Source organism: Sus scrofa, chromosome 11, assembly GCF_054392235.1.
Source record: "Sus scrofa isolate SSC_HxYL_T2T_F1_AM1 chromosome 11, Sscrofa_HxYL_maternal_Yorkshire_Landrace_v2.0, whole genome shotgun sequence".
Classification (NCBI taxonomy): Eukaryota; Metazoa; Chordata; class Mammalia; order Artiodactyla; family Suidae; genus Sus; species Sus scrofa.
The window spans coordinates 58,702,501-58,727,957 of record NC_139393.1 but is presented as its reverse complement, the minus strand read 5'-3'; the positions used below and the strand labels follow the sequence as shown (position 1 = coordinate 58,727,957).

The following is a 25,457-nucleotide window of genomic DNA, read 5'->3' as shown; positions in this document are numbered from 1 at the left end:
GGCTCTATCATCTTCTTCTCCTTTTTTTTTTTTTTTAATTTCCAAGCTGCAAATGCCAGCCTACACCACAATCACAGCAGCTCGGGATCTGAGCCACGTCTGTGACCTATACCAAGCGCAGGGTAAGGCTGACTCCTTAACCCACTGCGGGAAGCAGGGATCAAACCCGAAACCTCATGGTTACCAGTCGGATTCATTTCCAGCTGAGCCACAATGGGACCTCCTCTATCATCTTCTTGATCGTGGCATTTTTGCAAATATACTCTCAAGAGAGCAGACACCATAACTGCCCCTGAAGAGACAACCTGGATCCCTTTAGCCCGCTACTGAAATACTCAGAGTAAAAGTTTTAAGTCAAAAAGTTAATTTCTCATATTGTATCACTTTTCACATTCCAATGGTACACAGACAGCTGTCAATTTTAGACACACAAGAAGGAAACCAGATGCACATAATATTTTAAAACAGTGACCAGTCCCGTGTCCTTCTACACTGGCCCAGGTGGTGAGAGAAGGCACCAGACCTGGGTGGTAAAGCAGTCTCAGGACCCACTGGGGGCCAGACAGGGGAAATGAGAGTCGGTAGGCAGGGGAGTGTTCTCAGAAGCCTTAAGGTGGCTATTTCATTCTTAGATGAAGAGGATGACACCAGCTAACCCTAAAAGAGGAAGCTAACACAAACAGGCTGAATTAAAGGTGATGAAAGACACACAGAGATATAGAGAGATAGATATTCCCTGTCCTTAAGGAATTAAAATATAGTTAAAAAAAAAATACTGGAGTTCCCATCATGGCTCCGAGGAAACAAATCTGCCTAGTACTCATGAGGACACAGGTTCGATCCCCGGCCTCGCTCAGTGGGTTAAGGATCTGGCGTTGCCCCAAGCTGGGTTCAGGCCAGGACTTGCAGCTCAGATTCAACCCCAAGCCTGGGAACCTCCACATGCCACGGGTGCAGCCCTAAAAAGAGAAAAATAAAAAGTAGTGTGAAGAGACTGAACTAACTGAATAGTTAAATGATGTAATAAGAATGAAAGTAAATCAAATTTAGAAAAGAAAAATAAATAATATGTACTGGAATGATTAATTTCAGGAACGCTATGAAGTAGAAGATAGAACTTGTGGAGGAATGGCAAATAAACCAGGCTCTATGAGTAGGATGGGTGGGGGAGGGGATAGAGGAGCAGTAGGAAATGAAACTGGATATGGAGACCTAAACCCCTAAACCAGTTTATAGAAGACTTTGGATGTAAGGCAAAGAAAAAAAAAAAAAAAAAAAAAGCCATTTCGTCCTCTTTTATCAGTTTCTTTGTAAGATGTTCTCTTACTTCCAATTCTGATCTCTTTTTTTTTTTTGTCTTTTCTAGGGCCGCTCCCGTGGCATATGGAGGAACGAGGGATCCGAGCCGGGTCTGCAACCTACACTACAGCTCACAGCAACGCCAGATCCTTAACCCACTGAGCAAGGCCAGGGCTCGAACCCATAAACCTCATGGTTCCTAGTCATATTCGTTAACCACTGAGCCACAATGGGAACTCCAAATTCCGTTCTCTCTAATTCCACTTTACTCCTTACTCAAAAGTTAGCAAAATGTGCTACAGCCGAAGTTCTAGGGACAGTCATTCCTCATCTGTGGATTACATCTTGTCTTTGCAAAAATGTGCTGGCTCAAGTTATGGAGGGGCTGCAGGGCTGGCAGAGGCACGGGGACCCCAGGGGTTCTTTAGCCAAAGGAACATGACAGGATCTATACTGGTCATAGTAATTTCTGGACCCCTATTATTTTTAATCTGCAAAACTATAATTCAGATTCAGGAAGAGAATTTAAGTCATGAAAAAAAAGTTATCATTATGAAATTCATTTAATTAGATATTTGGGGAGATTATATTCCTTGTAAAACGCCTCCGATAAATTATAAGACTGCTAATACGTAACTAATACTTAGTTTACTTTTACCTATGAACTTTGATGACACTTCCTGGGCATTTTACAAGTCAGGTATTTGGGGGGGGTCTTTTTTTTTCTTTCTCTTTTTCTTTTTTTTTTTTTTTTTTGGCCACTTGGGGCACAGGAAACTTCCCAAGCCCAGTATCGAACCAGTGCCACAACCCCAGATCCTTAACCCACTGTGCCACAAGAAAAGCCCTCTGGGTATTTTAAAGACTGTTTAGACCAAAGGGATAATGAATTGTGAACCCCTAGTCTTACTACTCTGCTGTCACTTTCCTAATTATTTTTGGTTTCACGGTCTCCCATGTCTCGGGTAATTGTTGGATAATTTCTCCCTTTTTTCTGGTACATTTAGAGTTCAGTTTGAGTGCACACCATCCCTTTCCCCCTGGAAGGAATAACAAGAATGTTCATGTCTTGTTTTAACAAGTGGATGAGCTGCCCCAACTTCAGAGTCAGAACTTCGCACTATAAAAAGGGGACCATTATGTTTAACTTTTTGCCCTGTGAGAAAAGCAGGATATGTCAAGCCTCTACTTAAAAGTTTTTTCTTTTATCCTTACGAGTCCCTCTCATGAGCTAATTTCTTTCGTAGACTATGTAAGCCCCTTAAAGAGCAGTACTGTTCCCTGACAAACACACTGGCACGCAGTTAATCATTAATTTTGCATGGTCCACATCTGCTGTCTGCAGGACTGAATATTGTTTGCGAGACTTCCTCCCATTAGTATAAATGCTGCTGTGTGAGGGGCAGTGTGAGATCTTTATCTGAGCTATTATCAGCAGTCCAGACAGAGTATCATGCCTCCCCTTAAGTCCAAGTTACAGAGTTCACAGGGCTTAAACCTACATGAAAACAGTAGTATTTTTTTTATGGCAAAACAACAGCTGCAGAGGCAGACTCAGCAACACACCCCGGCTGAGTATGTGCAGATACTGAAAACAGGTGCACCTCCCCACGAAAACTGTTGTGTGCGGTAAAATCTTTTTTTTTTTTTTTAAGCATAATATTCATTTCTTCATCAGATCAAGGTCTAAATAAAGTATGGGAAGCACATGAAGGACCTCAGAAACATGATTAGCTGAAATACTGACTTTAAAAAAAAAAAAAAAAAAAAAAAGCCGTAAAGGTAGAACTTAAAATGCCAGAGCCAGATTACTTTTCTTTTACTGCTGGTGAATACGCTACCTAATGAAAGTCTAAGGAGGCAGCCAGCCGTGCACATAATAAAAGTGACTTTTTAATGGCAAACAAATTAAATTATATCATCTCTCTTCGCTCTCTCTCTCTCCTGGACTTGGTCTAGGGCTCCAGCTTTCTACCACTGGGGGAAAAGTTGAAATTAGGCTTTGTGTGGGTGGAGGAGAGGCAGATTTGAACGTGATCCTGTCCAAATAATCTCTTGCAGCCTCGCTCTAGGGTGGTACGTGAAGGCTGGAAAGAGTGAGCCTCCCAGCCCCCGGCGCAGGGGCAACACCTCGTGGCCGCGCTGCCAGGAAGGCTGCAAAGGCAGTGCCCAATAAATGTCAACGTTGTGTGGCTCGTTCAACTTGAAAGCGACTTGCACAAATTTACTTGGAAATTAACACTGCAGTCATACAGAAGGGGGGGAAAGGAACGTGTGTTGTTTCCAGACATAATTGAGATTGAACTCCAACCAATTCCGAAACAAGCGTTACTTTCCGCAGCCCCGGAGAAGCCAGCTGGCCCCGGGCGGAGGGGAAGTATTGCAATCGTGGGGGCACAAAGCGCTCTGTGTGCAGCTCGCAGAGAGGAGCGGCCCTGCCCTTGGGGCTGGCCATTCATCTTTGTGTGTCCTCGTGGCAGAGGTGGTGTGAGGAGGTGTACACAGCCCCTCCAGCCCCTGTGCTGGGGTCTAGGCGGCCCCCCAACACCAGCCACGTGGAGGCATTGCTGACCCAGCAAAGGGCCCCAAGATCACTTTTCAAACTGCTGCACCAACGTGCTGGGGCTGGTGTTGGGAGGCTGCCTAGACCCCAGCACAGGGGCTGGAGGGGCTGTGTACACCTCCACAGATCCTGTCCCCCAAGAGCTCTGAGTAGTTCCCTGCTTTCTGTGGAGCCTGCCTGTGTCCCCAGCCTCTTAGTAGGTCAGCAGTGGCTCTTTGAGAAAAGGAGAAAGGACCTCCAGGGACATGATTCAACCCCATCAGAATGCTGACATGGGCAGGCTCTCCTTGAAGCCCAGCCACGCTTAGCAGCCTAGATTGGAGACTGAGAATTCTCAAGTTATGTAAACGTGGAGTAAAAATAACAATTCTGCTGCTACCTTTTATTATAGAAGTTTCACATTTGGTCTTTTGCAACTCAAACCACCCCCACCCCACCCCCGGGGGATGTGAGGGTGACTGTATTGCTGATTCCCTGGCTTAAGACCTCCCCCCTTGGGTTTTTATTTTTAGCAGGCCTTTGATCCAGGGTAAAACAAGTTATGATGAATGGAATCATTTACAGAAATAATTGTCCTAGGTAGCTTGGCAATATTTTGAAGCTCTAACATTCTTAGTGGTATAGATTTTTCTTTGGATTTGTTTTTAAGAGAGGTTGTACAAGTTCCCAGCAAGGGATTGAAGGGTTTTAGTTATTCTGCTACCATGAGGCCCCCACTCCCACCCCACCAGCAATTCCACTGGCAAAAGAAGGAGCTGAATTTTACTACTGAATGAACTGTCGAAAAGAGAATTGATACCAATTCTGGTGTTCTGAATGTATTTTGCTAAGATGTCTACCTGTTGATAAAACATTTACAAATGTAGGTAGAGGTGGGTAGTCGCTGAAGCATGTATGTCTGCCAAAATAGGAGCAGCAAGGGGTCTGGGTTAGGACGGGCAAAGGAGGCATTAAATCATCTTCCATTTAGCCAAGGGAGATGGGTGGTCAGAGGCAAGTCAACATTCACGAGGTGGTGCAGTCAAGAGAGTCCAGGAAGCAGAGAAGGTGGCCTTTTCCAGCAAACCCATCTGCTTTCCAAGCCAGCGCTGCCAGCGGGAACCCCGAACACACTGTCTGACTCTCTAAATCTTATTGCCTGCATTTTATAACCACCTGTGCATGTGTTGTGCTGACCAAATGAAACAGTGGCTTCCCGAAAGTTAATATCTGATGTTGGGTAGAAGAACGAATCTCAAACCAGGCAGGTGAAGCAAAGAGGAGCATAGCCAAGCTCCGAAACACGTCAGCAACTAACCCTCCAGAAGTTGAGGAAGTTCCCTTGGGGCACAGCAGTTTAAGGATCCACCTTTGCCCACAGAGCTGTGGTGCAGGTCCCAACTGCGGTGCAGGTTCGATTCCACATGCGGAGGTGTGGCCACAAAAAAAAAAAAAAAAAGTTGAGGGACTGCAGTGACAAAGAACAAAAGCAAAGTTGCCAGAAGCTATAAAAATACCCAGGCAGTTGGGGATCAAATGGTGGACTTGGTGACCAAGACGCAGAGCAATTCCAAACCCCGGAGATCAAGTACAGACAAGCCTTCAGGCATAAGGCCAAAAGGCCATGGCACGCAAAGCTAGCTCTGTCCTCATCCTAACAGGGCAGGGAATGACTGGCAGTGAGGAATGAATCGAACCCATGTGGCTTCGTACCAGCAAAGGCAAAAGGAACGTAGATAAAGGACAGGAATATTCCAAAGATATTTATCATCTATCACTCATTCTCTAGGTATGTCATCCAGTCTTAAGGCTTCATAGTAGTTTTCTATGGCTGCTGTAACAAATGACCACAAACTTATTGGCTTAAGTCAACACAAATGTATTACCTTAAAGTTGTTGAGGTTAGAAGGCTCATTGGGCTAAAAGCAAGGTGTCAACTGGCTAGGTTCCTGCTAGAGGCTCTAGGGGGAAATCTCTTCCCTTGCCTTTCCTATCTTCTAGACGATGCTTACATTCCTTGGCTTGTGGTCCCTTCCTTCATCTTCAAATCATAGCAGCTTAGTATCTTCAAGTTTTCCTCTCCCTCTCTTTCTTCCTCCCTCCCTCCCCCTCCCTCTCTCTGGCCCTGGCCCTCCTGCCTTCCTCTTATAAGGCCTCAAATTCAAAAGGCCAAACACCAAACTGTGGAATTCCACTCAACACACGCACAACAATACCTGTCTGCTTTCTGCTTCCCAGCTCATGGCCGGTACATTATATTTCTGTGCTAAGACCAAAAACCTTGAAGCCATTCTTGACTTCTCTCTTTCTCTTTCATCTTAGAACCAGCGGGTATGTTTGCTATCTCTCTATGGTCTTACAAATACTTATACACAAATGTTCATGGCAGCTTTATCTGTAACAGCCCCAAAGGGAAATACCTCAAATGTTCATCAACAAGTGAATGGACAAAGCGTGGGAGGTGTTTCAGTACCTCACAATAGAATACTATGCATCAATAAAAAGAGTAACTATTGATACACCTATAACAACATGGATGGATCTCAAAATAATTACTCTGAGGAAAGAAGACAGACATAAAAGAGTATATACCACACCCATTTACATAAAATTTTATAAAAGTCAAACTATTCTATACTGCAGTAAGCAGATCAGTGGTTGTCTGGACAGAGTTGACATCGAGGTGTAGGGGCAGAAGGGAGGAATTAAAAGGAGCACAAGGAAACTCTGAGAGGTGATGAATATGCTCACTTTTGGATTGTGATGATGGTTTCAAAGGCACATGTATATGTCAGATTTACTAAATTATGTAGACTTTAGTTTTGTGCCACTTCTTGTGTGTCAGTTATAGTTCCATAAAACTGTTAAAAACATACTGTAATTATTCAAAGATATGCCTTGCTTTTAAAAAAAATGAGGTTGTCTTCTTCCACATGGGAAGGTATTTATTAAAATGATTTACAATTGAAATAACTGCTGACATTTTGCCAAGAATTCAATACTATGAAAACTGCTGAAATTGCCATGAATTTGAAGTTGATATTATGCTGTTTCATTCTTCTTCAGGAAATATAATTTTCATTCAAAGAGAAGAGGATATACTAAAATGACAAGATTTTAAAAATTTAAGTAGGAAAACTATTCTTTTAAAATAATGGTTCTTACATAATTTTTTAAAGTAATTTTTTAAAAGTAAATTGTACCCTTCCTTTTCCTCGAAAAAGACAGAAAAGACAATCAGCAAAAAGGTAGAAAGAACTAAATCTCCTACTGCAAAATATCTGGCAATTCTGGCTAAAAATCACCTGCATCATTTAAAACAAAAGGTGAGTTTTTAAGGAAATTTAAGGTGTTGGTGTTTTATGTACCAGAAATGACTAGAGAAAGAACTAAACAACAAAATGGTAACTTTTTAAACTGAGATTTCAACTGCTCCAATGTAGTTCTATGTGTTCATCTCAGTTCTAAAGAGTTTGAAGTCTAATGCTCACTTTGTGGACAGAAAATATGGCCTGAGCCCACTAGGAGCTAGAAATTTTAAGAAACTTACATGGCGTCAGGACACTCAAAGGACTGTAATTCCAGTAGCAATTAGAAAATAATAATCCATCCAATAAATTAAGAAAACAACAAGAAACCATGTCTCTCTCAGTCTAGACTTGGGGCAGGAAATAACAACCTCCTCTGAGGATTCCTCATCATGGGACAGCAGCTCTCATGGGTCTGGGATTTGAAATTATAATATTCATGTGGTCTTGGAATCCTAGAATGAAAAAGTAACATTAAAAATTAAAGTCCTTAATATGCTTGGGATACCTGGCAAAAGCAAACTCACAATTCCTCCAGAACAAGCCTTCAAACAGGATTCTCACAGATAAAGCCCTGCTTATGATGAGTTCACAATCCAGAATTAACAAATGCATGGAAAAAAAAAATCCATGTGAACAAAAGACAGAAAGCCCAGCAGTTTATTAGAACTTCTACTCTCTGATATAAAATATGAAATGAGTATATCAAAGTTGATTAAAGATATAATAGAAAAATTCAAAGCCATTAAAAAACATATTAAGAAGAAAAGGCAAACTTGAAAAATTACCAGATGGAACATTGAGAAATTTCTTTATAAAAAACCTATTAAGTGTAAAAGCAGGAGTTCCCATGTGGCTCAGTAGTAACAAACCCGACTAATATCCATGAGGCCATGGGTTCAATCCCTGGCCCTGCTCAGTGGGTTAAGGATCTGGTATTGCCATGAACTGTGGTGTAGGTCACAGATGCAGCTCGGATCTGGCATTGCTGTGGCTGTGGAGTAGGCTGGCTGCTGCAGCTCCAAACTGACCCCTAGCCTGGGAACTTCCATATGCCTCAGGTGAGGCCCAAAAAGAAAAAGATATATATATATATATGAAACCAAATGAATGGGCTAAGTGTTGATATGATACAGCTGAAGAGACATTCATTGAAATGAAAGATACAGCTGAAGAAATTCTACTTTTATTAAGCACAGAAGTAAAGTAGATGGAAAATATGAGAAAAAAGAAAAAGAGATACAGTGAGAAAATCTAACATATGTCCAATGGCATTTTCAAAACAAGAGAAGAGAGATGACGTCAGCAAGGCAATACTACACAAAGAGATATAAATAGAATTTCCCAGGATTTACAAAAGATATGAATCAAATTCTAAAACCATGTTTAATCCCAAGTAGGAGACACCTAAATAAATCCACCCCAGGCATACCACATCAAAACTGCTAAAGACCAGAGGTAAAGCAACTTAAAAGCACCTGGTGAGAGAATGACTAATGGTTATACTGATATGACCATTAAAATCCAGAAGACAAGGACAGAAGAATAATACCCTCCAAATTCTAAGGCAAAGTAAGTCGTAATAAAATAATAAAATTTCAATGGTGGAATCTTTGAAGAACAAGATATCTAGTTGAGCAAACATTCAGGTAACTATAATTATCCCTGTAAATAACTATAATGGTTTATATTTTGACTAAGTTAGAAATGAAACCCTTTCCAAATTACACCCATTCCTGAATCTACATTCAAAACATAGTCACTATAATGGAACCCTTTATTGAAATCTCAAGCACTGTGCCATAATGGCAATTTAAAAAAAAAATGAATAGAGTGGTTTTGGTTCAGGATAACAAATAACAAACCAAATACATAAGTTGACTATTTTCTCAAAATCGCAGTGAAATGTCAATAAAATGGGATATATTCTTAACAGTGCTGGGAGCAGGAGGGAAGTTCATCAGCACAGAGTACTGGAAGAGAGAACATATGGGAAGCTTATTTCCAATTAGCCAGAGAGGAAGAAGTTAAGTCCAGAGCCCTCAAGTCCAGGAAAAGATCCTGCAACTGTGGGAGTGTAGCTGCCGACAGATTAGAAAGCAGGAGTGGTGGTGGGGTGGGGGGGGGCAAATACAGTAGCCAATAGAATGATAAAGGGGCAGCATGTTAACAACGGGACCAGATCTCCTACCATCTCTCCTCTACAAAGACAGGAATCTGGGAGCAGCAGTGTTCATCATGGGACAAAAGCAGAGATGGGCTTAGTAAAGAAATACATCACCCATACATCTTCCGGGGGTGCTACTGTGAAGGTCATCCCCCAGGAATAAAGTCCCTCTCATTGCAACAGTTGGGACGGGAAAGCTATCATCATTTTACCTCAATAGCAAGTTAGCTAAATCCAAGAAGGAAAATCAGTTCATGTAAATAACGAATATGGCTGTTCCCATTGTGGCGCAGCAGAAACAAGTCTGATGAGTAACCATGAGGTTGCGAGTTCGATCCCTGGGCTCGCTCAGTGGGTTAAGGATCTGGCATTGCCGTGAGCTGTGGTGTAGGTCCCAGGCACACCTCAGATCCTGCACTGCTGTGGCTGTGGTGTAGACTGGCAGCTGTAGCTCCGATTCAACCCCGGCCTGGGGGTCCTCCATTTGCCGCAAGAGCGGCCCTAAAAAGAAAATAAATAAATAAACAATATGAAGAAGGTGCGTTATCTTAGAAATAAGGTAAAAACAAGTTTCTTCTTAAAAAACAATTAGAAGTTGTAGAGGAGGAAAAATAAAACAGCTGAAACAAGAAATTTATGGCCTATAGTTCAGGTAAACTTAATTGAGAATGATGTTGAGCATCTAATACAGTAGAGGAGAATCCATGTGACATCAACCCTAATTGTCCCTCAAGTGGCACAGTTTCGTGACAAATAATTTCCTTATAGTCAGGCTATGAACAACAATAGTAAATGTTTATTGTGTCTCCATTTAAAAAATACACCTAGAGGAGTTCCCGTCGTGGCGCAGTGGTTAACGAATCCGACTAGGAACCATGAGGTTGCGGGTTCGGTCCCTGCCCTTGCTCAGTGGGTTAAGGATCCGGCGTTGCCGTGAGCTGTGGTGTAGGTTGCAGACGCGGCTCGGATCCTGCGTTGCTGTGGCTCTGGCGTAGGCCGGTGGCTATGGCTCCAATTCGACCCCTAGCCTGGGAACCTCCATGTGCCGCGGGAGCGGCCCAAGAAATAGCAACAACAACAACAACAAAAGACAAAAGACAAAAGACAAAAAAAAAAAAAAAAATACACCTAGAGTCAAAGCACAGCAGACTAAATAATTCAGAGCAAAACGCAACATTTATAACCTTTGGCAATATGAAAAATATATAGCTGGGAGATGTATAGATCAGAAAAGGTAGGATGAGATATAAGAGAGAGAACAAGAAAATTGTCTGAAGTTGAAAGGTTGAGAAGGAAAAGCCTAAGAGATTATGTTAAATTATAAAGGAAATTTAATATAATAAATTAAATTAATATTATATCAAATATAACAAAAACATGATGAAGAGGAAACGGTAAGGGAAACTATAATTATCTAAATTCTTCCTACTTCATGAAGTGAATTAATTTAATTCTGTCTAAAGCTGACAAACGAAGAAAAGAGGCCTATATAAACACATTATTAAAGATATCAACTACTCTCCAGAAGTACTGAAACCAGAATGATTTTAAGTGTTTACCTCTAGAGAGAGCTGGAATTCTCACTCTCTATTTTACATAGTTCTATCTTTTTATTCCATGCATTCATTGCTTCTGCAATTAAGTAATAATAATAAACTTACACTTCTAGGAAAGATTAGAGATTACTCTTATTCTCAAATATTTTTCAAATTTCATATACAACCTAATGTCAAGATGTTTAAGTCTGAAAATATACATATATAGATATTAATGAGAGAAAAAAATTAAGAAATTATGGCACAAATTCCTTTTAAGATGAAATAACACTTCAAGATGTGATTATAATTTATCAGAGAAAAACATTTTCTTACTTTAATTTTTAAAAACACATAAGCCAGGAGTTCCTGTCATGGCTCAGCAGTTAACAAACCTGACTAGTGTCCCTGAGAACATGGGTTTGATTCCTGGCCTTGCTCAGTGGGTTAAGGATCCAGTGTTGCCATGAGTCTTGGTATAGGTCAGCAGCCACAGATCTGATTCGACACCTAGCCTAAGAACTTCCATTTTCCGCAGGTGCGGCCCTAAAAAAAAAAAAAAAAAAAAAAAAAGACAAAAAATAAAAATTAAAAAACCCACAGAAGCATAAATTATATTATACATCTTTCACTTACCACGTGCCCATCAGTGAGTTATTTACCACTGAATCCCAATTTTCTGAAAATCCCATAAAATAAGCCTAATGATATCTGTAAAGGTTGTTGCCAGAATCAAGTGAGATGATTTTAATGAAATTACTAGCCCATTTCAGATGTTCAAAACTCTATGTTATTAACACCAATATCTATGTAATAAATATTTGCCTATATATGAAACAAACAAACAAAAAAACCTCAGAATGGTACAATGAAGAGATCACAGATATTTTAAACAGACTTGAGTTCACACGCTGTTATCTATCTTGTGAGTATGTGACTTCAGACAGATGACTTAAACTTTCCAAATCTCACATTCTACCTTTGAACATCAGGGACGGTAATCTATGTCAATGATTTTGTCGGTGGATATTAAGGCTTGTGAGTTGGCTGCTTTCCCTTACATAGATGACCCCAGACAAACGAAACGCGTAGCTGGAATTTCTGTATTGTTCTACATCTCTGTCTGTAGTGGACATCTGTCATGTAAAACAGATGACTCTCAAGTCCTTTATATGTTTGGAGAATGCCCCACTTTGCAAGTCTTGGCTGAGATCCAAGTCCACAAGGAGCTGAATGTATTGAATACTGATTTCCCCAGCCGCCTTCTCCCTTGCACCCAGGGTGAGGCACGTGACCTTGACTCTGCCAATCAGAGCACCAGACTTAGATTCTGGACCTGGAACACAAGAGAACAAAGGTCTGGGGAGTTCACATTCTCCCTTCCTGGCAATCCCTACAGTAGCAAAAACTATAAGCTCTAATTCCAGATGCAGAAATAGCTGCAATACAAGCTGTCACTTCTGATGATCAGAGGGGGCGAGAGCAGCCACCTTCTCAGGAATAGATCTGTAGCCCTTCCAATAAAAACTAAGCTACCCAATATCTTTAATAAATATTTCCTTGTTTGCAACTAAGAACCTGATTGGTTTGACATGCAGTAGCATTTCCTTATATTCCTGATATGTCTCCTAGTGATCCTTAATCCTGCCTGATCCTAAATCTCTGTCCAGAAGATGTTCTGGGAAAAGTAGTTCCGTGTGACAAGAATTTGCCATTGTGCTCATAGAATTGCCATTAAGATCAACATGAACGGGGGGGATGCACAGAAAGAGAGTTAGCAAAGGATACAAAAATTAGGAAAGGAGGGCTGAGGAAATTGCAGGAAAATGGACTCAGCCAAAGTTCAAGAAAGGAGCAGACATCACTTAAGGACATGACTTCTTCTTCTTGGGAAGGAATTAGGGTGTTGTTTGGTTAAACACGGCTGAGCTGCATCATGTTAGGTGGAATTATGACCTCCTGATCGTCCTTCTTTGGAGATTAAGAAGGTGGGTATGGGTGCCAGGTTGACAAGGGAGGGACTTGTTGTGGTTCATTTGGATGTCAATTTGGTGGAGCTAAGGGATGCCCAGATAGCTAGTAAAACATTTCTGGGTGTGTCTGTGAGACTGTTTGTGGAAAAGATTAGCATTGGAATCAGTAGACTGAGTAAAGAAATCACCTTCACCAGTGCAGGTGTGCACGATCCAATCCATGGAGAGCCTGAAATACACAAAAAGGCCAAGGGTGGGAGAACTTGTTCTCTACCTGTGCAAGGACATCCACCTTCTTAGCCTCCAGAGTTGGACTCAATTACACCACGGGCTTTCCTGGTTCTACAGCTTGCAGATGGTTAACTGGGGGACTCCTCAGCCTTCACAATCACATCAGCCAATTCCTATAATAAGTCTCCTAATATAGACGTCTGGATGTATTTCTCTGAAGACTAATACAGGCTAATGCAGCACACTTAAAAATCTCCAGTGGCCAAAAGATTAACTCCACAAAGGATTAACTGATGGGCTTGTAGCAACTGAAGAGAAGTCTCTGGAGGTTTACCAGTAGGCTTATTTCTTTTTCTTTTTTAAATTTTATTTTACTTTTATTAGACTATAGTTGATCCACAGTGTTGTGTCAATTTCTGCTGTACAGCATACCCCTAGGCTTATTTCTATTGCTTGCCCTATTCAAAGTTTATCTGCTGTAGGTGAAGAAGGCATTGAAGGCATGCCGGTGAAATGTCTGGATGACACACAGCAGAGAGCAAAGGTCACTGTAGCAACATTGCTTATAAACCATTCAGTCCCCATGGCATCCAGCTATAGACTGAGTTAAGCAAGTAGCTTGCCCCAATTAGCTACATTTGCTATGTCCTGAGCACCATGAGTTAATACAGGTAAAGTGCATAGAATAGAGATTGTCATATAATCGGTGTTCAATAAATATGAGCCACTAAATTATTATTGTTATTATTATTAGACCCAGGTAACAAAGACCTGGCTTTTCATTCATAAGTCTAGGTGGCTGCAAAAAATCATAATAAATGTAAGAGCTGCAACAGGTGCAGTTTTCTAGACCACAGAATTATTGACTCCCTTGGAGTTCCCATCATAGCTCAGCAGAAACGAATCTGACTGGCATCCATGAGGACACAAGTTCAAGCTCTGGCCTCGCTCAGTGGGTTAAGAATCAGGAGTTGCCATGAGCTGCGGTGTAGGTCACAGACGCGGCTGGGTTCTGGGTTTGCTGTAGCGCAGGCCGGCAGCTACAGCTCCCTAGCCTGGGAAACTCCATATGATGCAGGTGCAGCCCCCCCCAAAAAAAGGACGGAAAGATTTATTCACTCCCCTCGAAAGGGAGGTGGTATTACTGAGAGACTTAGAGGAGAGGCTATGAGAGGTTCTGGCAACAACACCGGCAAAGAGACATAGGTAATGTCGAGGCTCACATAGATCATTGCATCTGGTGAGTGTTTAAAAAATATCTGTAGACTATCTCAACTAGTACATGTTAGCTTAGGAGAGTTCATGGACAATGTAAAAGAAAATTGAGAAAAGAAAGAGCACCATGGTGTGTGTGTATGAGGCAGGCTATAGTGAGTGCGGTCATCTTGACTAAGAGGTAAGTATTGGAAAGCAGAAAAAATGGGTAGGATAGAGCAAATAGATGAATCAAACTAATGTATGAGCAGAGACAGCAAGCTAAGGAATTTGAACAGGAATCCTGGTTCTCCAAGGAGGACGATGGCACCTAATGAGGAATGTTTCAGGAAGATTTTGGCAGACTTGAAGGCAACTTGATAGAAGCATCACTAGAGGTAAGAAGTAAGGTCATGAGCATGGTATGGAAATAATCCTACAGTGTGACAAGGACACTAACACACTGAGATAAAGTCCGCACGTAAAAGTCCTCATTACTCCAGAAATTAAATGAGTGATTACCCAACTTACGTTATTCAACTTAATTCACATGGAAACCAGAAGGTCTAGTTTGCATATATTATTAGTTCCGAGTGTTTATAATTTTTTAATCTTTTTTAGGGCCCCACCTATAGCATATGGAGGTTCCCAGACTAGGGGTTGAATCAGAGCTACAGCTGCCAGCCTACACCACAGCCACAGCAACTCAGGATCCGAGCTACGTCTGTGACCTACACCACCGATCATGACAATGCCAGAACCTTAACCCTCTGAGCGAGGCCAGGGATCGAACCTGTGTCCTCATGGATACTAATCAGACTCATTTCCCTGAGCCACAATGGGAACAACCCAAGTGCTTATCGTTTGAATAGGATTTGCTCTGATCTGTTGGGATGGAATGCTCTGAATTGTTTGCCTATTATTTTGACTATGGTCAAAGGATAAACATTTTTTTTTATATCTGAGCCCCTGAAAAACTCCACATATTTGAGAAATTAAATCACTGAATAAGTAGTCAGCCTTGACCCAGAAAAATATGTTTGTATGTTAGAGAATCTAGAGGGAAAATTTGTCAAAAGCACCAAAATGTTTTTACTTCTTCACACATGCGTGTTGAGCTCACAATTTAAATTGCCTAAATGGAAAAAGGAAAAGTTCTTTTTTTTATGTGTTTGTCTAAAAATTAACACCCAGAGATGTGATGTTAAGTGATGCTATTTATTATAGATTAATAATATATGTGCAACTTTTGAAGATTGTTTCAAATTTTAAACATTTTTCAAACCCTGCCAACAAAATGTAACTTCAAAGTTTCCATTCCATTTAGGTGCTCATAAAGCCTATAAGTGTGCATGTTTCTCCTAGATTTCAAACTCACACAATCTGTTGAATTTGTGGCACAGACCAAAAACCTTGCATTCAGCACTAATTTCTCAACTTATCTCACAACACACACCCATTCCCTCCAAAGATGAGGAGCATTCAACATTCAAAATATATCCAGAAGCCTCATGCTTCTGACCACTTCTTCTGCCAACACCTGGGCTGAGCTACCATCATCTCTCAACCCAGTTATCGCAAAAGTCTTCCAACTGGTCTTCCTGCTTTCATGCTGCCCTCAACCCCCATTTTTTTGGTTTGGTTGGTCGGTTGGTTTTGGGGGGGTTTTGGGGGCGGGGCACACCTGTGGCATATGGACGTTCCCAGGCTTGGGGTCCAATTGGAGCTGCAACTGCCAGCCTGTGCCACAACCACAGCAACACCAGATCTTAGTCACATCCACAACCTACACCAAAGTTCCCAGCAGTACCAGACCCTTAACCCACTGAGCCAGACCATGGATCGAACCCACATCCTCAGGGATACTAGTCAGGTTCATTACCACTGAGCCATGATGGGAACTCCATGCTGCCCCTTTTTAATCAATTTTCAAAAGAATAGCTAGAGTGATTGGATAAAATTCCTAGTTTCTCTCTTACTACTCTGCATTCTAGGGTATGGGGCTTATTCTTTGGGCAAGTCAGGAATGCACATGACTCAGGGCCTTGACACTTGTCATTTCCTCTACCTGCAGGAACATTCTTCGCGCAGATGTCCAAAGGGATGATTTCCCCCTTCTCCTGCAAGTATTTAATCCAGCGCCAGCTTTTCAGTAACATCATGATAAAAATGGACACATCCCTGCACTCTTCCTCCTCCCCTTTCTCTGCTTTCCTTTCTCCTTGGCATGACATATCCCACAGACTTGCCTTAGATTGTACTCATTTATCTTGTTGATTGTCTAGAATAAATTTCCGAGTGGGCAGAGATTTTTGTGTCTTTAAATCACTGCTATACACTCAGCGCCAAGCATATGGTAAGCAGTCAGTAATGTTCATTCATGGATGTTGAATCAATGAGTTAATCTAGTGAGTATTAATTTCAATATAATTCAGTGTTTTATCAAGTGTTCATTAGGACTGGGTCAGAAACAGCAAGGCAATATCAGGTCCTTTAAATATAATTGACACTATCTGGAAAGCCAGATAGAAAACATCCTGGCTTAGGGCACACACTTAACAGTCCATTATGGGTACAATTCCCCTTCCCCTTCTGGCCATATTATGGAGGGAATGTTATTTAATATCCCTGTATCTGAGATTTTTCGTCGATAAAATGTATGTGATAGCTCTTAGATTATTGATAAGGTTGAAGGCAATATGCATATAACATGCTTAACACAGTGTATGACACATAACTAGTGATTTATAACCATCACCACCATCAGTATAACCACATGACTGGTATAATAAGAAAATGGGTGGGTTAATCCTTGGGACTCTTTATCCTTGTTTATGTACCTGACGCAGTCAGCCCAAATATATCTGACCTGAATATATGAAGCACTGAACTTCTTTCAATTGGCACTTTAAAAATAACTAGGCAGATAATGGAGCTGTTCTGTATCTTAATTGTGGTGATGGTTACACAACTTATATACATTTGCCAAAACTCACAGGACTTTACAATGAAAAGGGTGAGTTTTACTCTATGTAAATTATAACATTTCAAAACAACAAATGGGAGCAGTAGTGCAAGTGTGTGGAACAAATCATGGTAGTCAGAATTAATTACTTACTTTTCTCCAGTTCGGAGCAAAAACCACAAGGGAGAATCTAATGACATTAGAGGTAGGGAATTTGCCCCTTAATGCACAGGAGACATGAAATGGCTATGCTTGCCTAATTCCAAGTAAAAACAGTTATTTTTTTAAATTACTCAATGAATTTATTACATTTATAGTTGTACAACGATCATCACAACCCAATTTTATAGCATTTCCATCCCAAACCCCTAGGGCATCCCCCACCCCCCAATCTGTCTCATTTGGAAACTATTAAAAAACAGTTATTTCAAAACAAAAACAAAACATGTACTAGCATTGCAAAGCAATGAACTGACTCTCTTGTGTCTCTCTCTTACACTAACAGAAGGGTGGCAGTTAAAAGCCTTGACCCAAATACATGAAATAGCCTTATTATAATACATGTATAATTTTACAGTTCCCAGTGCTTTAGAAGCACGTGTAACTTAATCTAAAATCAGTTCTTAAACATAACACCATTAAGACACTTTCATGGTTGTATGCTAAAGCAACATATCCAAATTTTTACTATTCTTCTGATGAATTAACCAGTGACCCATAGTTAAGAGAAAACTTCTAGACGTTAGTGATATTGCCAAGCCTAAAGAAATTTACACAAGCATGTATCAATGAGCAGAACAGAAAAAACACCTTTTCAAAAAGTATGTTTATAGTTCAAATGTCCCCTTGTTCTGAAACATGAAAACAGCTATAATTTCCAAGGTGGCAACATACAATGTTGTCAACAGGGAGAAGAGAAATCCCAGCCTTTGTTTTTAACAGAGATCATATGTCAATGGAAACTTCCACTTCATTCATTCATGATTAATTTCCCCTAAATTTTTGGCCACGCTGACTGGCTTAATCCCTGAGACATAAAGAAGAACAAATTTTTTTTAAAAATTGAGAATTACTTGCTTAAAGCTAATAGAAAATTTCTTCGATAGAAACTTTGATAGAAAATTTCTCATCGGTATATACCTTAAAAGAAAAGAAAAAAAATCAACAATTGGTATTTTCTAATCCCTGTTTAAGGACGCAGGCCAAGATTACTCAGAGATCTCGCTAGACATGCTAAATAAATACAGCAGAAACAGGGCCCATTTGAATTGAATTTGAACAGCTGTCTGTAGCGTCTAGACCATAAATGATACTGTATTTCAAAAACAAAATGCTAAGTGGTTAAGTATTCTAGGGCCTAAGATAGAAGCACAAAGTGAACTCATTTCTTTGTAAGCTGTTGGAGTTCCCCAGATATATCTAAACACCTGTTTCAAGGGAATATTTTCTGTGTTTAAACAGTAAAAAGATTCATATCAAGGAATTAGGTCACTTTGACATGGGTTTGAATTCCTAAACTACTATGTATAGGAGGGTAATTGGCAAGGATAAATTTTTTTCCCCCTAGGGAAAGTAGTCCAAATGCAATTTAATAAAAGTCAGATGGCAAATTGGAGAAAGTTGATGGTTAGAATTAGGGAAGATATGCAGTTCATTTTTTTGTTGTGAAAGCTATTTGTAAACACCAGATCAAGTATAATTTTTATATTTCAAACCACTGAGATTAATACGAAGTCGAGTAGTTTAGGGACAATCCTGTTCCTTGTGATGAAGAATTCCATTTTAAGTCTCGTTAGCTCCACTGCCAATGGCATAAGAGCTTCAGGGAAAGCCAGCATCTGCTAAGGTATGGTGATGGCTTAAAAATAGTTTCAAGACAGGAGTTCCTGTCGTGGCGCAGTGGTTAATGAATCCGACTAAGAATCATGGGGTTGCAGGTTCGATCCCTGGCCTTGCTCAGTGGGTTAAGGATCCGGCATTGCCATGAGCTGTGGTGTGGGTCGCAGATGCAGCTCAGATCCCGTGTTGCTGTGGCTCTGGTGTAAGCCGGTGGCTACAGCTCCAATTAGACTCCTAGCCTGGGAAGCTCCACATGCCACCAGTGCGGCCCTAGAAAAGGCAAAAAGACAAAAAAATAAAAATAAGTAAAAAATAAATTTAAAAAATAGTTTCAAAACAAAAAAGACGGTTGAATATAAAAGCTGAAGTAGGGTCCTCGGAGCTTCTACAGGGTCTTACACTATACAGCAGGGAACAGTCACTTACAGGTTGAGTATTTCACACATTTCTGGTCTTCACCAGTTACACAAGGCATGGTGAATTTGCAGGATGTTCAAAGTAAATCAATACAGATAATTACAGAGTCAGAAAATAAGGCCTTATGGTCAAAGGCTAAAAGAACTGCCTTTCTTAGTTCCCTCAGGGCAGGGATTTTTCTTCCATTCCTCAGAGCAGTGAATACAATACACCAGGTGAAGTGGGTCCTCAGTAAAAACCTGTTGATTCACCGAGGGGAAGAAGTGAGAAGAATGATATGATAGCCATCTTCAGATACGTGAAGGGTTGTTATTTTCCAAATATGGCAACCAGCTGTCTCTGCCTCTAGCCAGGAAATAGGGCAAAGACGGAAGGCAAAAACTAATTGGGATAGATTAGGGTTTATCAACACGGTGACCAACTTGTTTGAGTTTGCCCAGGACTTTACCAGTTTTAACAGTAAAAGTCCTACCGGGGAAACCCCTTAACTCCTGGGCAAACAGGCAGTGGGTCACCCCACATGGCAGATGTTTAAAATAGGAGAGATTCCTATCTGACTGGGAGACGTCGGATGAATCCAACCTGCATGCAAGGGGAAAAAACTAAATGACCTCTCATGGGGTTTTCCATGCATCAGATCCTACCATGACCATTCTATCACAACCATGAATTATTGGAAAAATAACGACAGTGATCACAATAATAATGATTTCATTTCTGCCTGTCAAAGTGAGTGTGTGCTGACATTAGCTCATCAAAACCCCATGAAATATGTGTGTTAACCTTGAGCAGAAGAGCAAAGCACATCCCCCAGTCATAAGGAAATAAACGTGAACCACAAAAAGGAGTATAATGATTACTTGTTGTTGAGTAACAAGCCAGTCTATGTTCGGTCATGCTTGAGGTTGATCAGGCCAAATAAAACATGGCCAAGCAGTTAACAGCAGGGCTTGGAGTCATGCAGGTCTGGGTATGAGTGCTTCTGACTGATGAAATACCTTTGGACAAACTACAAAACTCTCTAAGCATCTGTTTCCTCATCTATAAAATGGAGATAATGTCATTACCTGCTCATAATAAGAAGTTTATAAGACTTTCTTTTAGTGAGCCTTCCTACAAAGTGATGTTGTAATGGAAATCAGGTCTATGAAATAAGAACATAATTGAGCTCAGGAATTGAGGTCTCTGGTTACAATAGCTGACATTTAAAATACTTTCTATGTGTCAGGAACTTTCTCAGCACTTATCAAGCATTACACATCCAATATAACAACCCTATGAGAAGTATTATTCTCATCCCCATTTTAGAGATTAGGGAACTGAAGTACAGAAGCTTTGAGTATTTTGCCCAAGATCACATAGGTAAGAAAGCAATGGCGTTCACATTCAAACCTCAGCAATGTAACCCCAGAACCCGTACTTATAAACACAACTCTATCCTGTCTATTTTCAGAAGAACTGTGAAGGTATGTGCGAACTGCCCACTCTTTAAAAAATAGTAAATACAATTTCTCTCGGTAAGATTTTTAATAAGTTTTAGTGGCTATAATGACAAAGTTAAATTCTCTGACAAGTACCAAAAATATTATAGGTTGTTGCTTACAAGAATGAAATACTCACAACTTCAGATACAATTCAAAGTGGTAAAATACATCCAACCTCATTTTCTTCTAACCCAAAAGTCCTTTCTTCTGGCACTATGTATTATATATTCTATGAGGCAAATAACTATTTATTGACGAATTTTTCATATAGTCCCTGTTTGAATATTCCTGGTCCAGTTAACTATTTCATGAAATAAACCATTCCTAATGATAGATTAGCTTCAGAAGTTAAAAGCATTTTTGTGAGGAGTTCTTGCTGTGGTGCAACAGGATCAGCAGCATCTTGGGAGCACTGGGACACAGGTTTGACCCCTGCCTGGCACAGTGTGTTAAGGATCTGGCATTGCCACAGCTGCGTCTTAGGTCTCAACTGTGGCTCAGATCTGATCTCTGAGGGGCGGCCAAAAAAAGATATATATATATATATATATATATATATAAGATTTTTATGAAACAAATTGATATATATATAAGATTTTTATGAAACAAATTGATACAGCTTTCAATAGGGAAGTAGCTTATAATGGGCTAAACTTCCCCCTGATAATAATCATAAACTCTGGAAAAAAATACAAATATAAAAGAAAACAATTTGAAGGCACTGGAGAAAAACCACATGCAGACCAAAGTGATGGGAAAGGATTGTAAACTTAAAGGGAACTGCAAAGATAAAATTTACATTTATGGAGTTCCCATCATGGCGCAGTGGTTAACGAATCCGACTAGGAACCATGAGGTTGCGGGTTCGATCCCTGCCCTTGCTCAGTGGGTTAAGGATCCGGCGTTGCCGTGAGCTGTGGTGTAGGTTGCAGACGCAGCTCGGATCCAGCAATGCTGTGGCTCTGGCATAGGCTGGTGGCTACAGCTCCGATTAGACCCCTAGCCTGGGAACCTCCATATGCCGCGAGAGTGGCCCAAGAAAATGGCAAAAAGACAAAAAAAAAAAAAAAAAAAAATTTACATTTATATGGGTTTTTACTTGTCTTCTTCCCGTTTGACTTGGACAAGCTAGATCCCAAGACCAACTTGTTTAACATCTTGCCTCACCCCAGTGCTCTTCCAGAGTGGCCCATAAAGTACTGATGTCCCTAAAACCCTTGGTGCTCAGTTTGAAATCCATTGGTCTATATTAGTGAAGATGCAAAGACTTCCACTTTGGAGATAAATAAGCACAATTTTTTTAAAAGTTTTTTGTGGGACCTAAGTTATTATTTGCTTTGCCTTTTAGTGTGAGACCTTAAAAGATTAAAAATGCATGGTCTAGCTACAAATATGCCTGATGGTTTTTGATCGAAACTTACGCAAATGTATTCAAAAAATAAAATTTTCATTAGTGAAAAAAAAAAAGAAAAATCTTCATGGATTTACTGGTGAACTCTATCAAACATATAAGAAAGAAATAAAAATAATCTCATACAAACTCCTTCAGAAAAGAGAGAAGAAAATACTTTATAACCTGTTTCAGCCAGCCTGAAGCCTTATATGAAAATTTGACAAAGACATTATACAAGAAGAACTACAGACCAATATCCTTCAGGAACATAGATACAAATATCCTTAACAAAACATCAGCAAATGAAATCCTTAAATATGTAAAATGGATATTATGTCATGACCAAGTAGGGTTCATCTTAGTATTGCAAGGTTGGTTCAACATTCAAAATGCAATCACTGTATTTTATTATATCAATAGACTAGATAAGAAAAACCATAGAATCTGAAATACATGCAGAAAAAAAAATTGATGAAATTAAAAATCCATTCTTTTGTCTTTTTTTTTTTGCCATTTCTTGGGCCACTTCAGTGGCATATGGAGATTCCCAGGCTAGGGGTCCAATCGGATCTGTAGCCTCTGGCCTACACCAGAGCCACAGCAACACAGGATCCGAGCCGCGTCTGCAACCTACACCACAGCTCACGGCAACGCTGAATCCTTAACCCACTGAGCAAGGCCAGGGATTGAACCCGCAACCTCATGGTTCTTAGTCGGATTCGTTAACCACTGAGCCACCACGGGAACTCCTAAAAATCCATTCTTAACAAAAACTCTCAGCAAGCTAAAAATATATGGGAACTTTCTGAATATGACATGATAATGGACCTTTACAGAAAGCGTATAGTTAACATCACAATTAGTAAAGAATTATTGAATTCTATCCCATCTAATATTTTGGGGAAAAGGAAAGGAAGAATGTCTGCTCTTAGCACTTCTTTTCAAGATTGTATTCAAGCTTCTATTCAATGTAATAAGGCAAAAAAAATAATTAAAAAGAAAAGCTGCTCTCTTCATTGACAATAATTTTCCATGCAGAAATCCTAAGAAATCTACAAAGCATGTGCTACAACTCATAAGTTTAGCAAGGTCTCAGGATACAAGAACAATTTTTTTAAATCAATTGCATTTCTCTAGTCTAAAAGCAAACGACTGGAAAATAAAAATTTTAAAAGCTATTCTATTTACAAACACATTTTTAAAAAAATCAAATATTCAGAAATAAATTTAATAAAACCGTATGGGACTTCTACACCAAATACCAAAAAAATATACTGTAAGGAGAAATTACAGAAGTCAATAAAAAGTGATAAAACTGGAGTTCCAGTGGTGGCTTAGGGGTAACAAAACTGACTAGCATCCATGAGGACGTGGGTTCTATCCCTGGCCCTGCTCAGTGGGCCCAGCTCAGCGTTGCCACGGTTGTAGGGCTCAGATGTGGCTTGGATCTGGCATTGCTGTGACTGTGGTATAGGCTGGCAGCTGCAGCTCTCATTGGACCCCTAGCCTGGGAACCTCCATATGCCACAGGTGTGGGCCTAAAAACACACACACGCACACACACAAAAAGAGATAAAACCATGTTCATGAATTGGAAAATTCTGTTCTTTAGAGGTCAAGTTCCCCAAATTGATCTGTACACTTAAGGTCGTTCAAATAAAAATTCTGGCAGACTTTTTAAAGAGAAATTTCTAACCGATTCACATTTTGAATGGAAAGGCAAAGGCTCTAAAGTAGCAAGGGTAATTTTCAAAAAGAAGAACAAAGCTGAAGGATTTATACTAACTTCAAGGACAACTATAAAGGCACAATAATAAAGACGGTAGTCATGACATGGGATAAATAAAATAGATCCCTGAAAGAGAAGAGAGGGTTTATAAAAAATCAGTTATAGAGTCAATTAATTTTGGACAAGTGGAGGTAATTCAATGGGAAAAGGATAATCTTTTCAACTGGCTAGCCATGTGGGGAAAAAATGGATCTTAACTATCACCTCTGGTGCTCTAGTTTCCATTGCTTCCATTAAGAAGTCTTAGGAACACAGAAAGTCTTAATTTTGCTCCTTTGCTCACAATACAAGTTGATAAAATTATCTAGCGAGATATTACTATGCGTGGAAATTTGTCATAATTTCAATGATCACATTTGACTTCTTTATCCTGTTCTTTTTAACATCCGAATGTATTTTATTTAGTTTTTTTCAATTTTCTATTTTATTTATGTAATACATTACACATAGCTATATTTCAGGTAATACCAAGGTATCTGAAGTCCTTGAGGGCATAAAGGTATTGTTTTTCCTAACTCACTTGTTTCCTCTTTTTTTTTTTTTTTTTTTTTTGGTAGTAATTGAATTGATTTTTTAATTTTAAACTGTGGAATTCTGGGTCTAGGATGCTTTCCTAGAAAGAGACTTGTGTTTGCTTCTACTGGATGTCAGGTTACCTTCCCTATCTAAAATAACATTGATTTAGTGTACCAGCTCGGGGATTGTGAATTGCACTGGTAATAGAAATTTGGACTCCAGGCCCATTTGAGAGTTGATATATGATAACAAGCTCTAATTTTCCTGAGAGCCTAGCTAGAGACAAACAAGCTTAATTTTTGCTTTGAGCAAGTAGATTTTGCAACAGGTACATTTGCATTGAAGGCATAGTCCCTTCAAGGGGCCCAAGATTATATGAAGTTCTTAAATTCAGCCACTCTCCTTAGAGGGACATTTGGTTTTTTCCCATTATTTTCCACTGCTATCAACACCCTTGACTTTGACATTTACTCCCAAGGTAGCCTGAGTTTCTTTTACCTACCACACTTGCTTCAGCTAGTTGGTTGATGCTTACTATATTTTCTTTGCTCTTTTTTTATGTTCCTTAGAAGGCTCTCCTCCTTCTTTGGGATGTAAGCAATGCATTAACAGTGGTTTTGCTATGTTGCTGCTTACCCAACACCTACATCGTTTTCAGCGTGAGGATTTTTTAGAATGTGTAATCTGGAGTTCCGTCGTGGTGCAGCAGAAATGAATCCGACTAGGAACCATGCAGGTTTGATCCCTGGCCTTGCTCACTGGGTTAAGGATCCAGCGTTGCCGTGAGCCGTGGTGTAGGTCGCAG

The 25,457-nt window shown here is 40.1% G+C and overlaps 1 protein-coding gene and 1 long non-coding RNA gene across 2 annotated transcripts in view; one reads left to right on the top strand and one right to left on the bottom strand.

Annotated features, from left to right (window-relative positions):
- Window positions 1-25,457, bottom strand: part of LOC146398651 (uncharacterized) — a 398,471-nt gene that overhangs the window by 332,555 nt on the left and 40,459 nt on the right. The gene's annotated exons all lie outside the window — the stretch shown is intronic.
- The window catches only part of LOC146398652 (uncharacterized), an 11,044-nt gene continuing 5,982 nt past the window's right edge, over window positions 20,396-25,457 (top strand). The window contains exon 1 of the mRNA XM_084982493.1: window positions 20,396-20,440. Within this exon, the coding sequence (XP_084838619.1) occupies window positions 20,396-20,440 (45 nt within the window). The remainder of the gene's footprint in view (window positions 20,441-25,457) is intronic.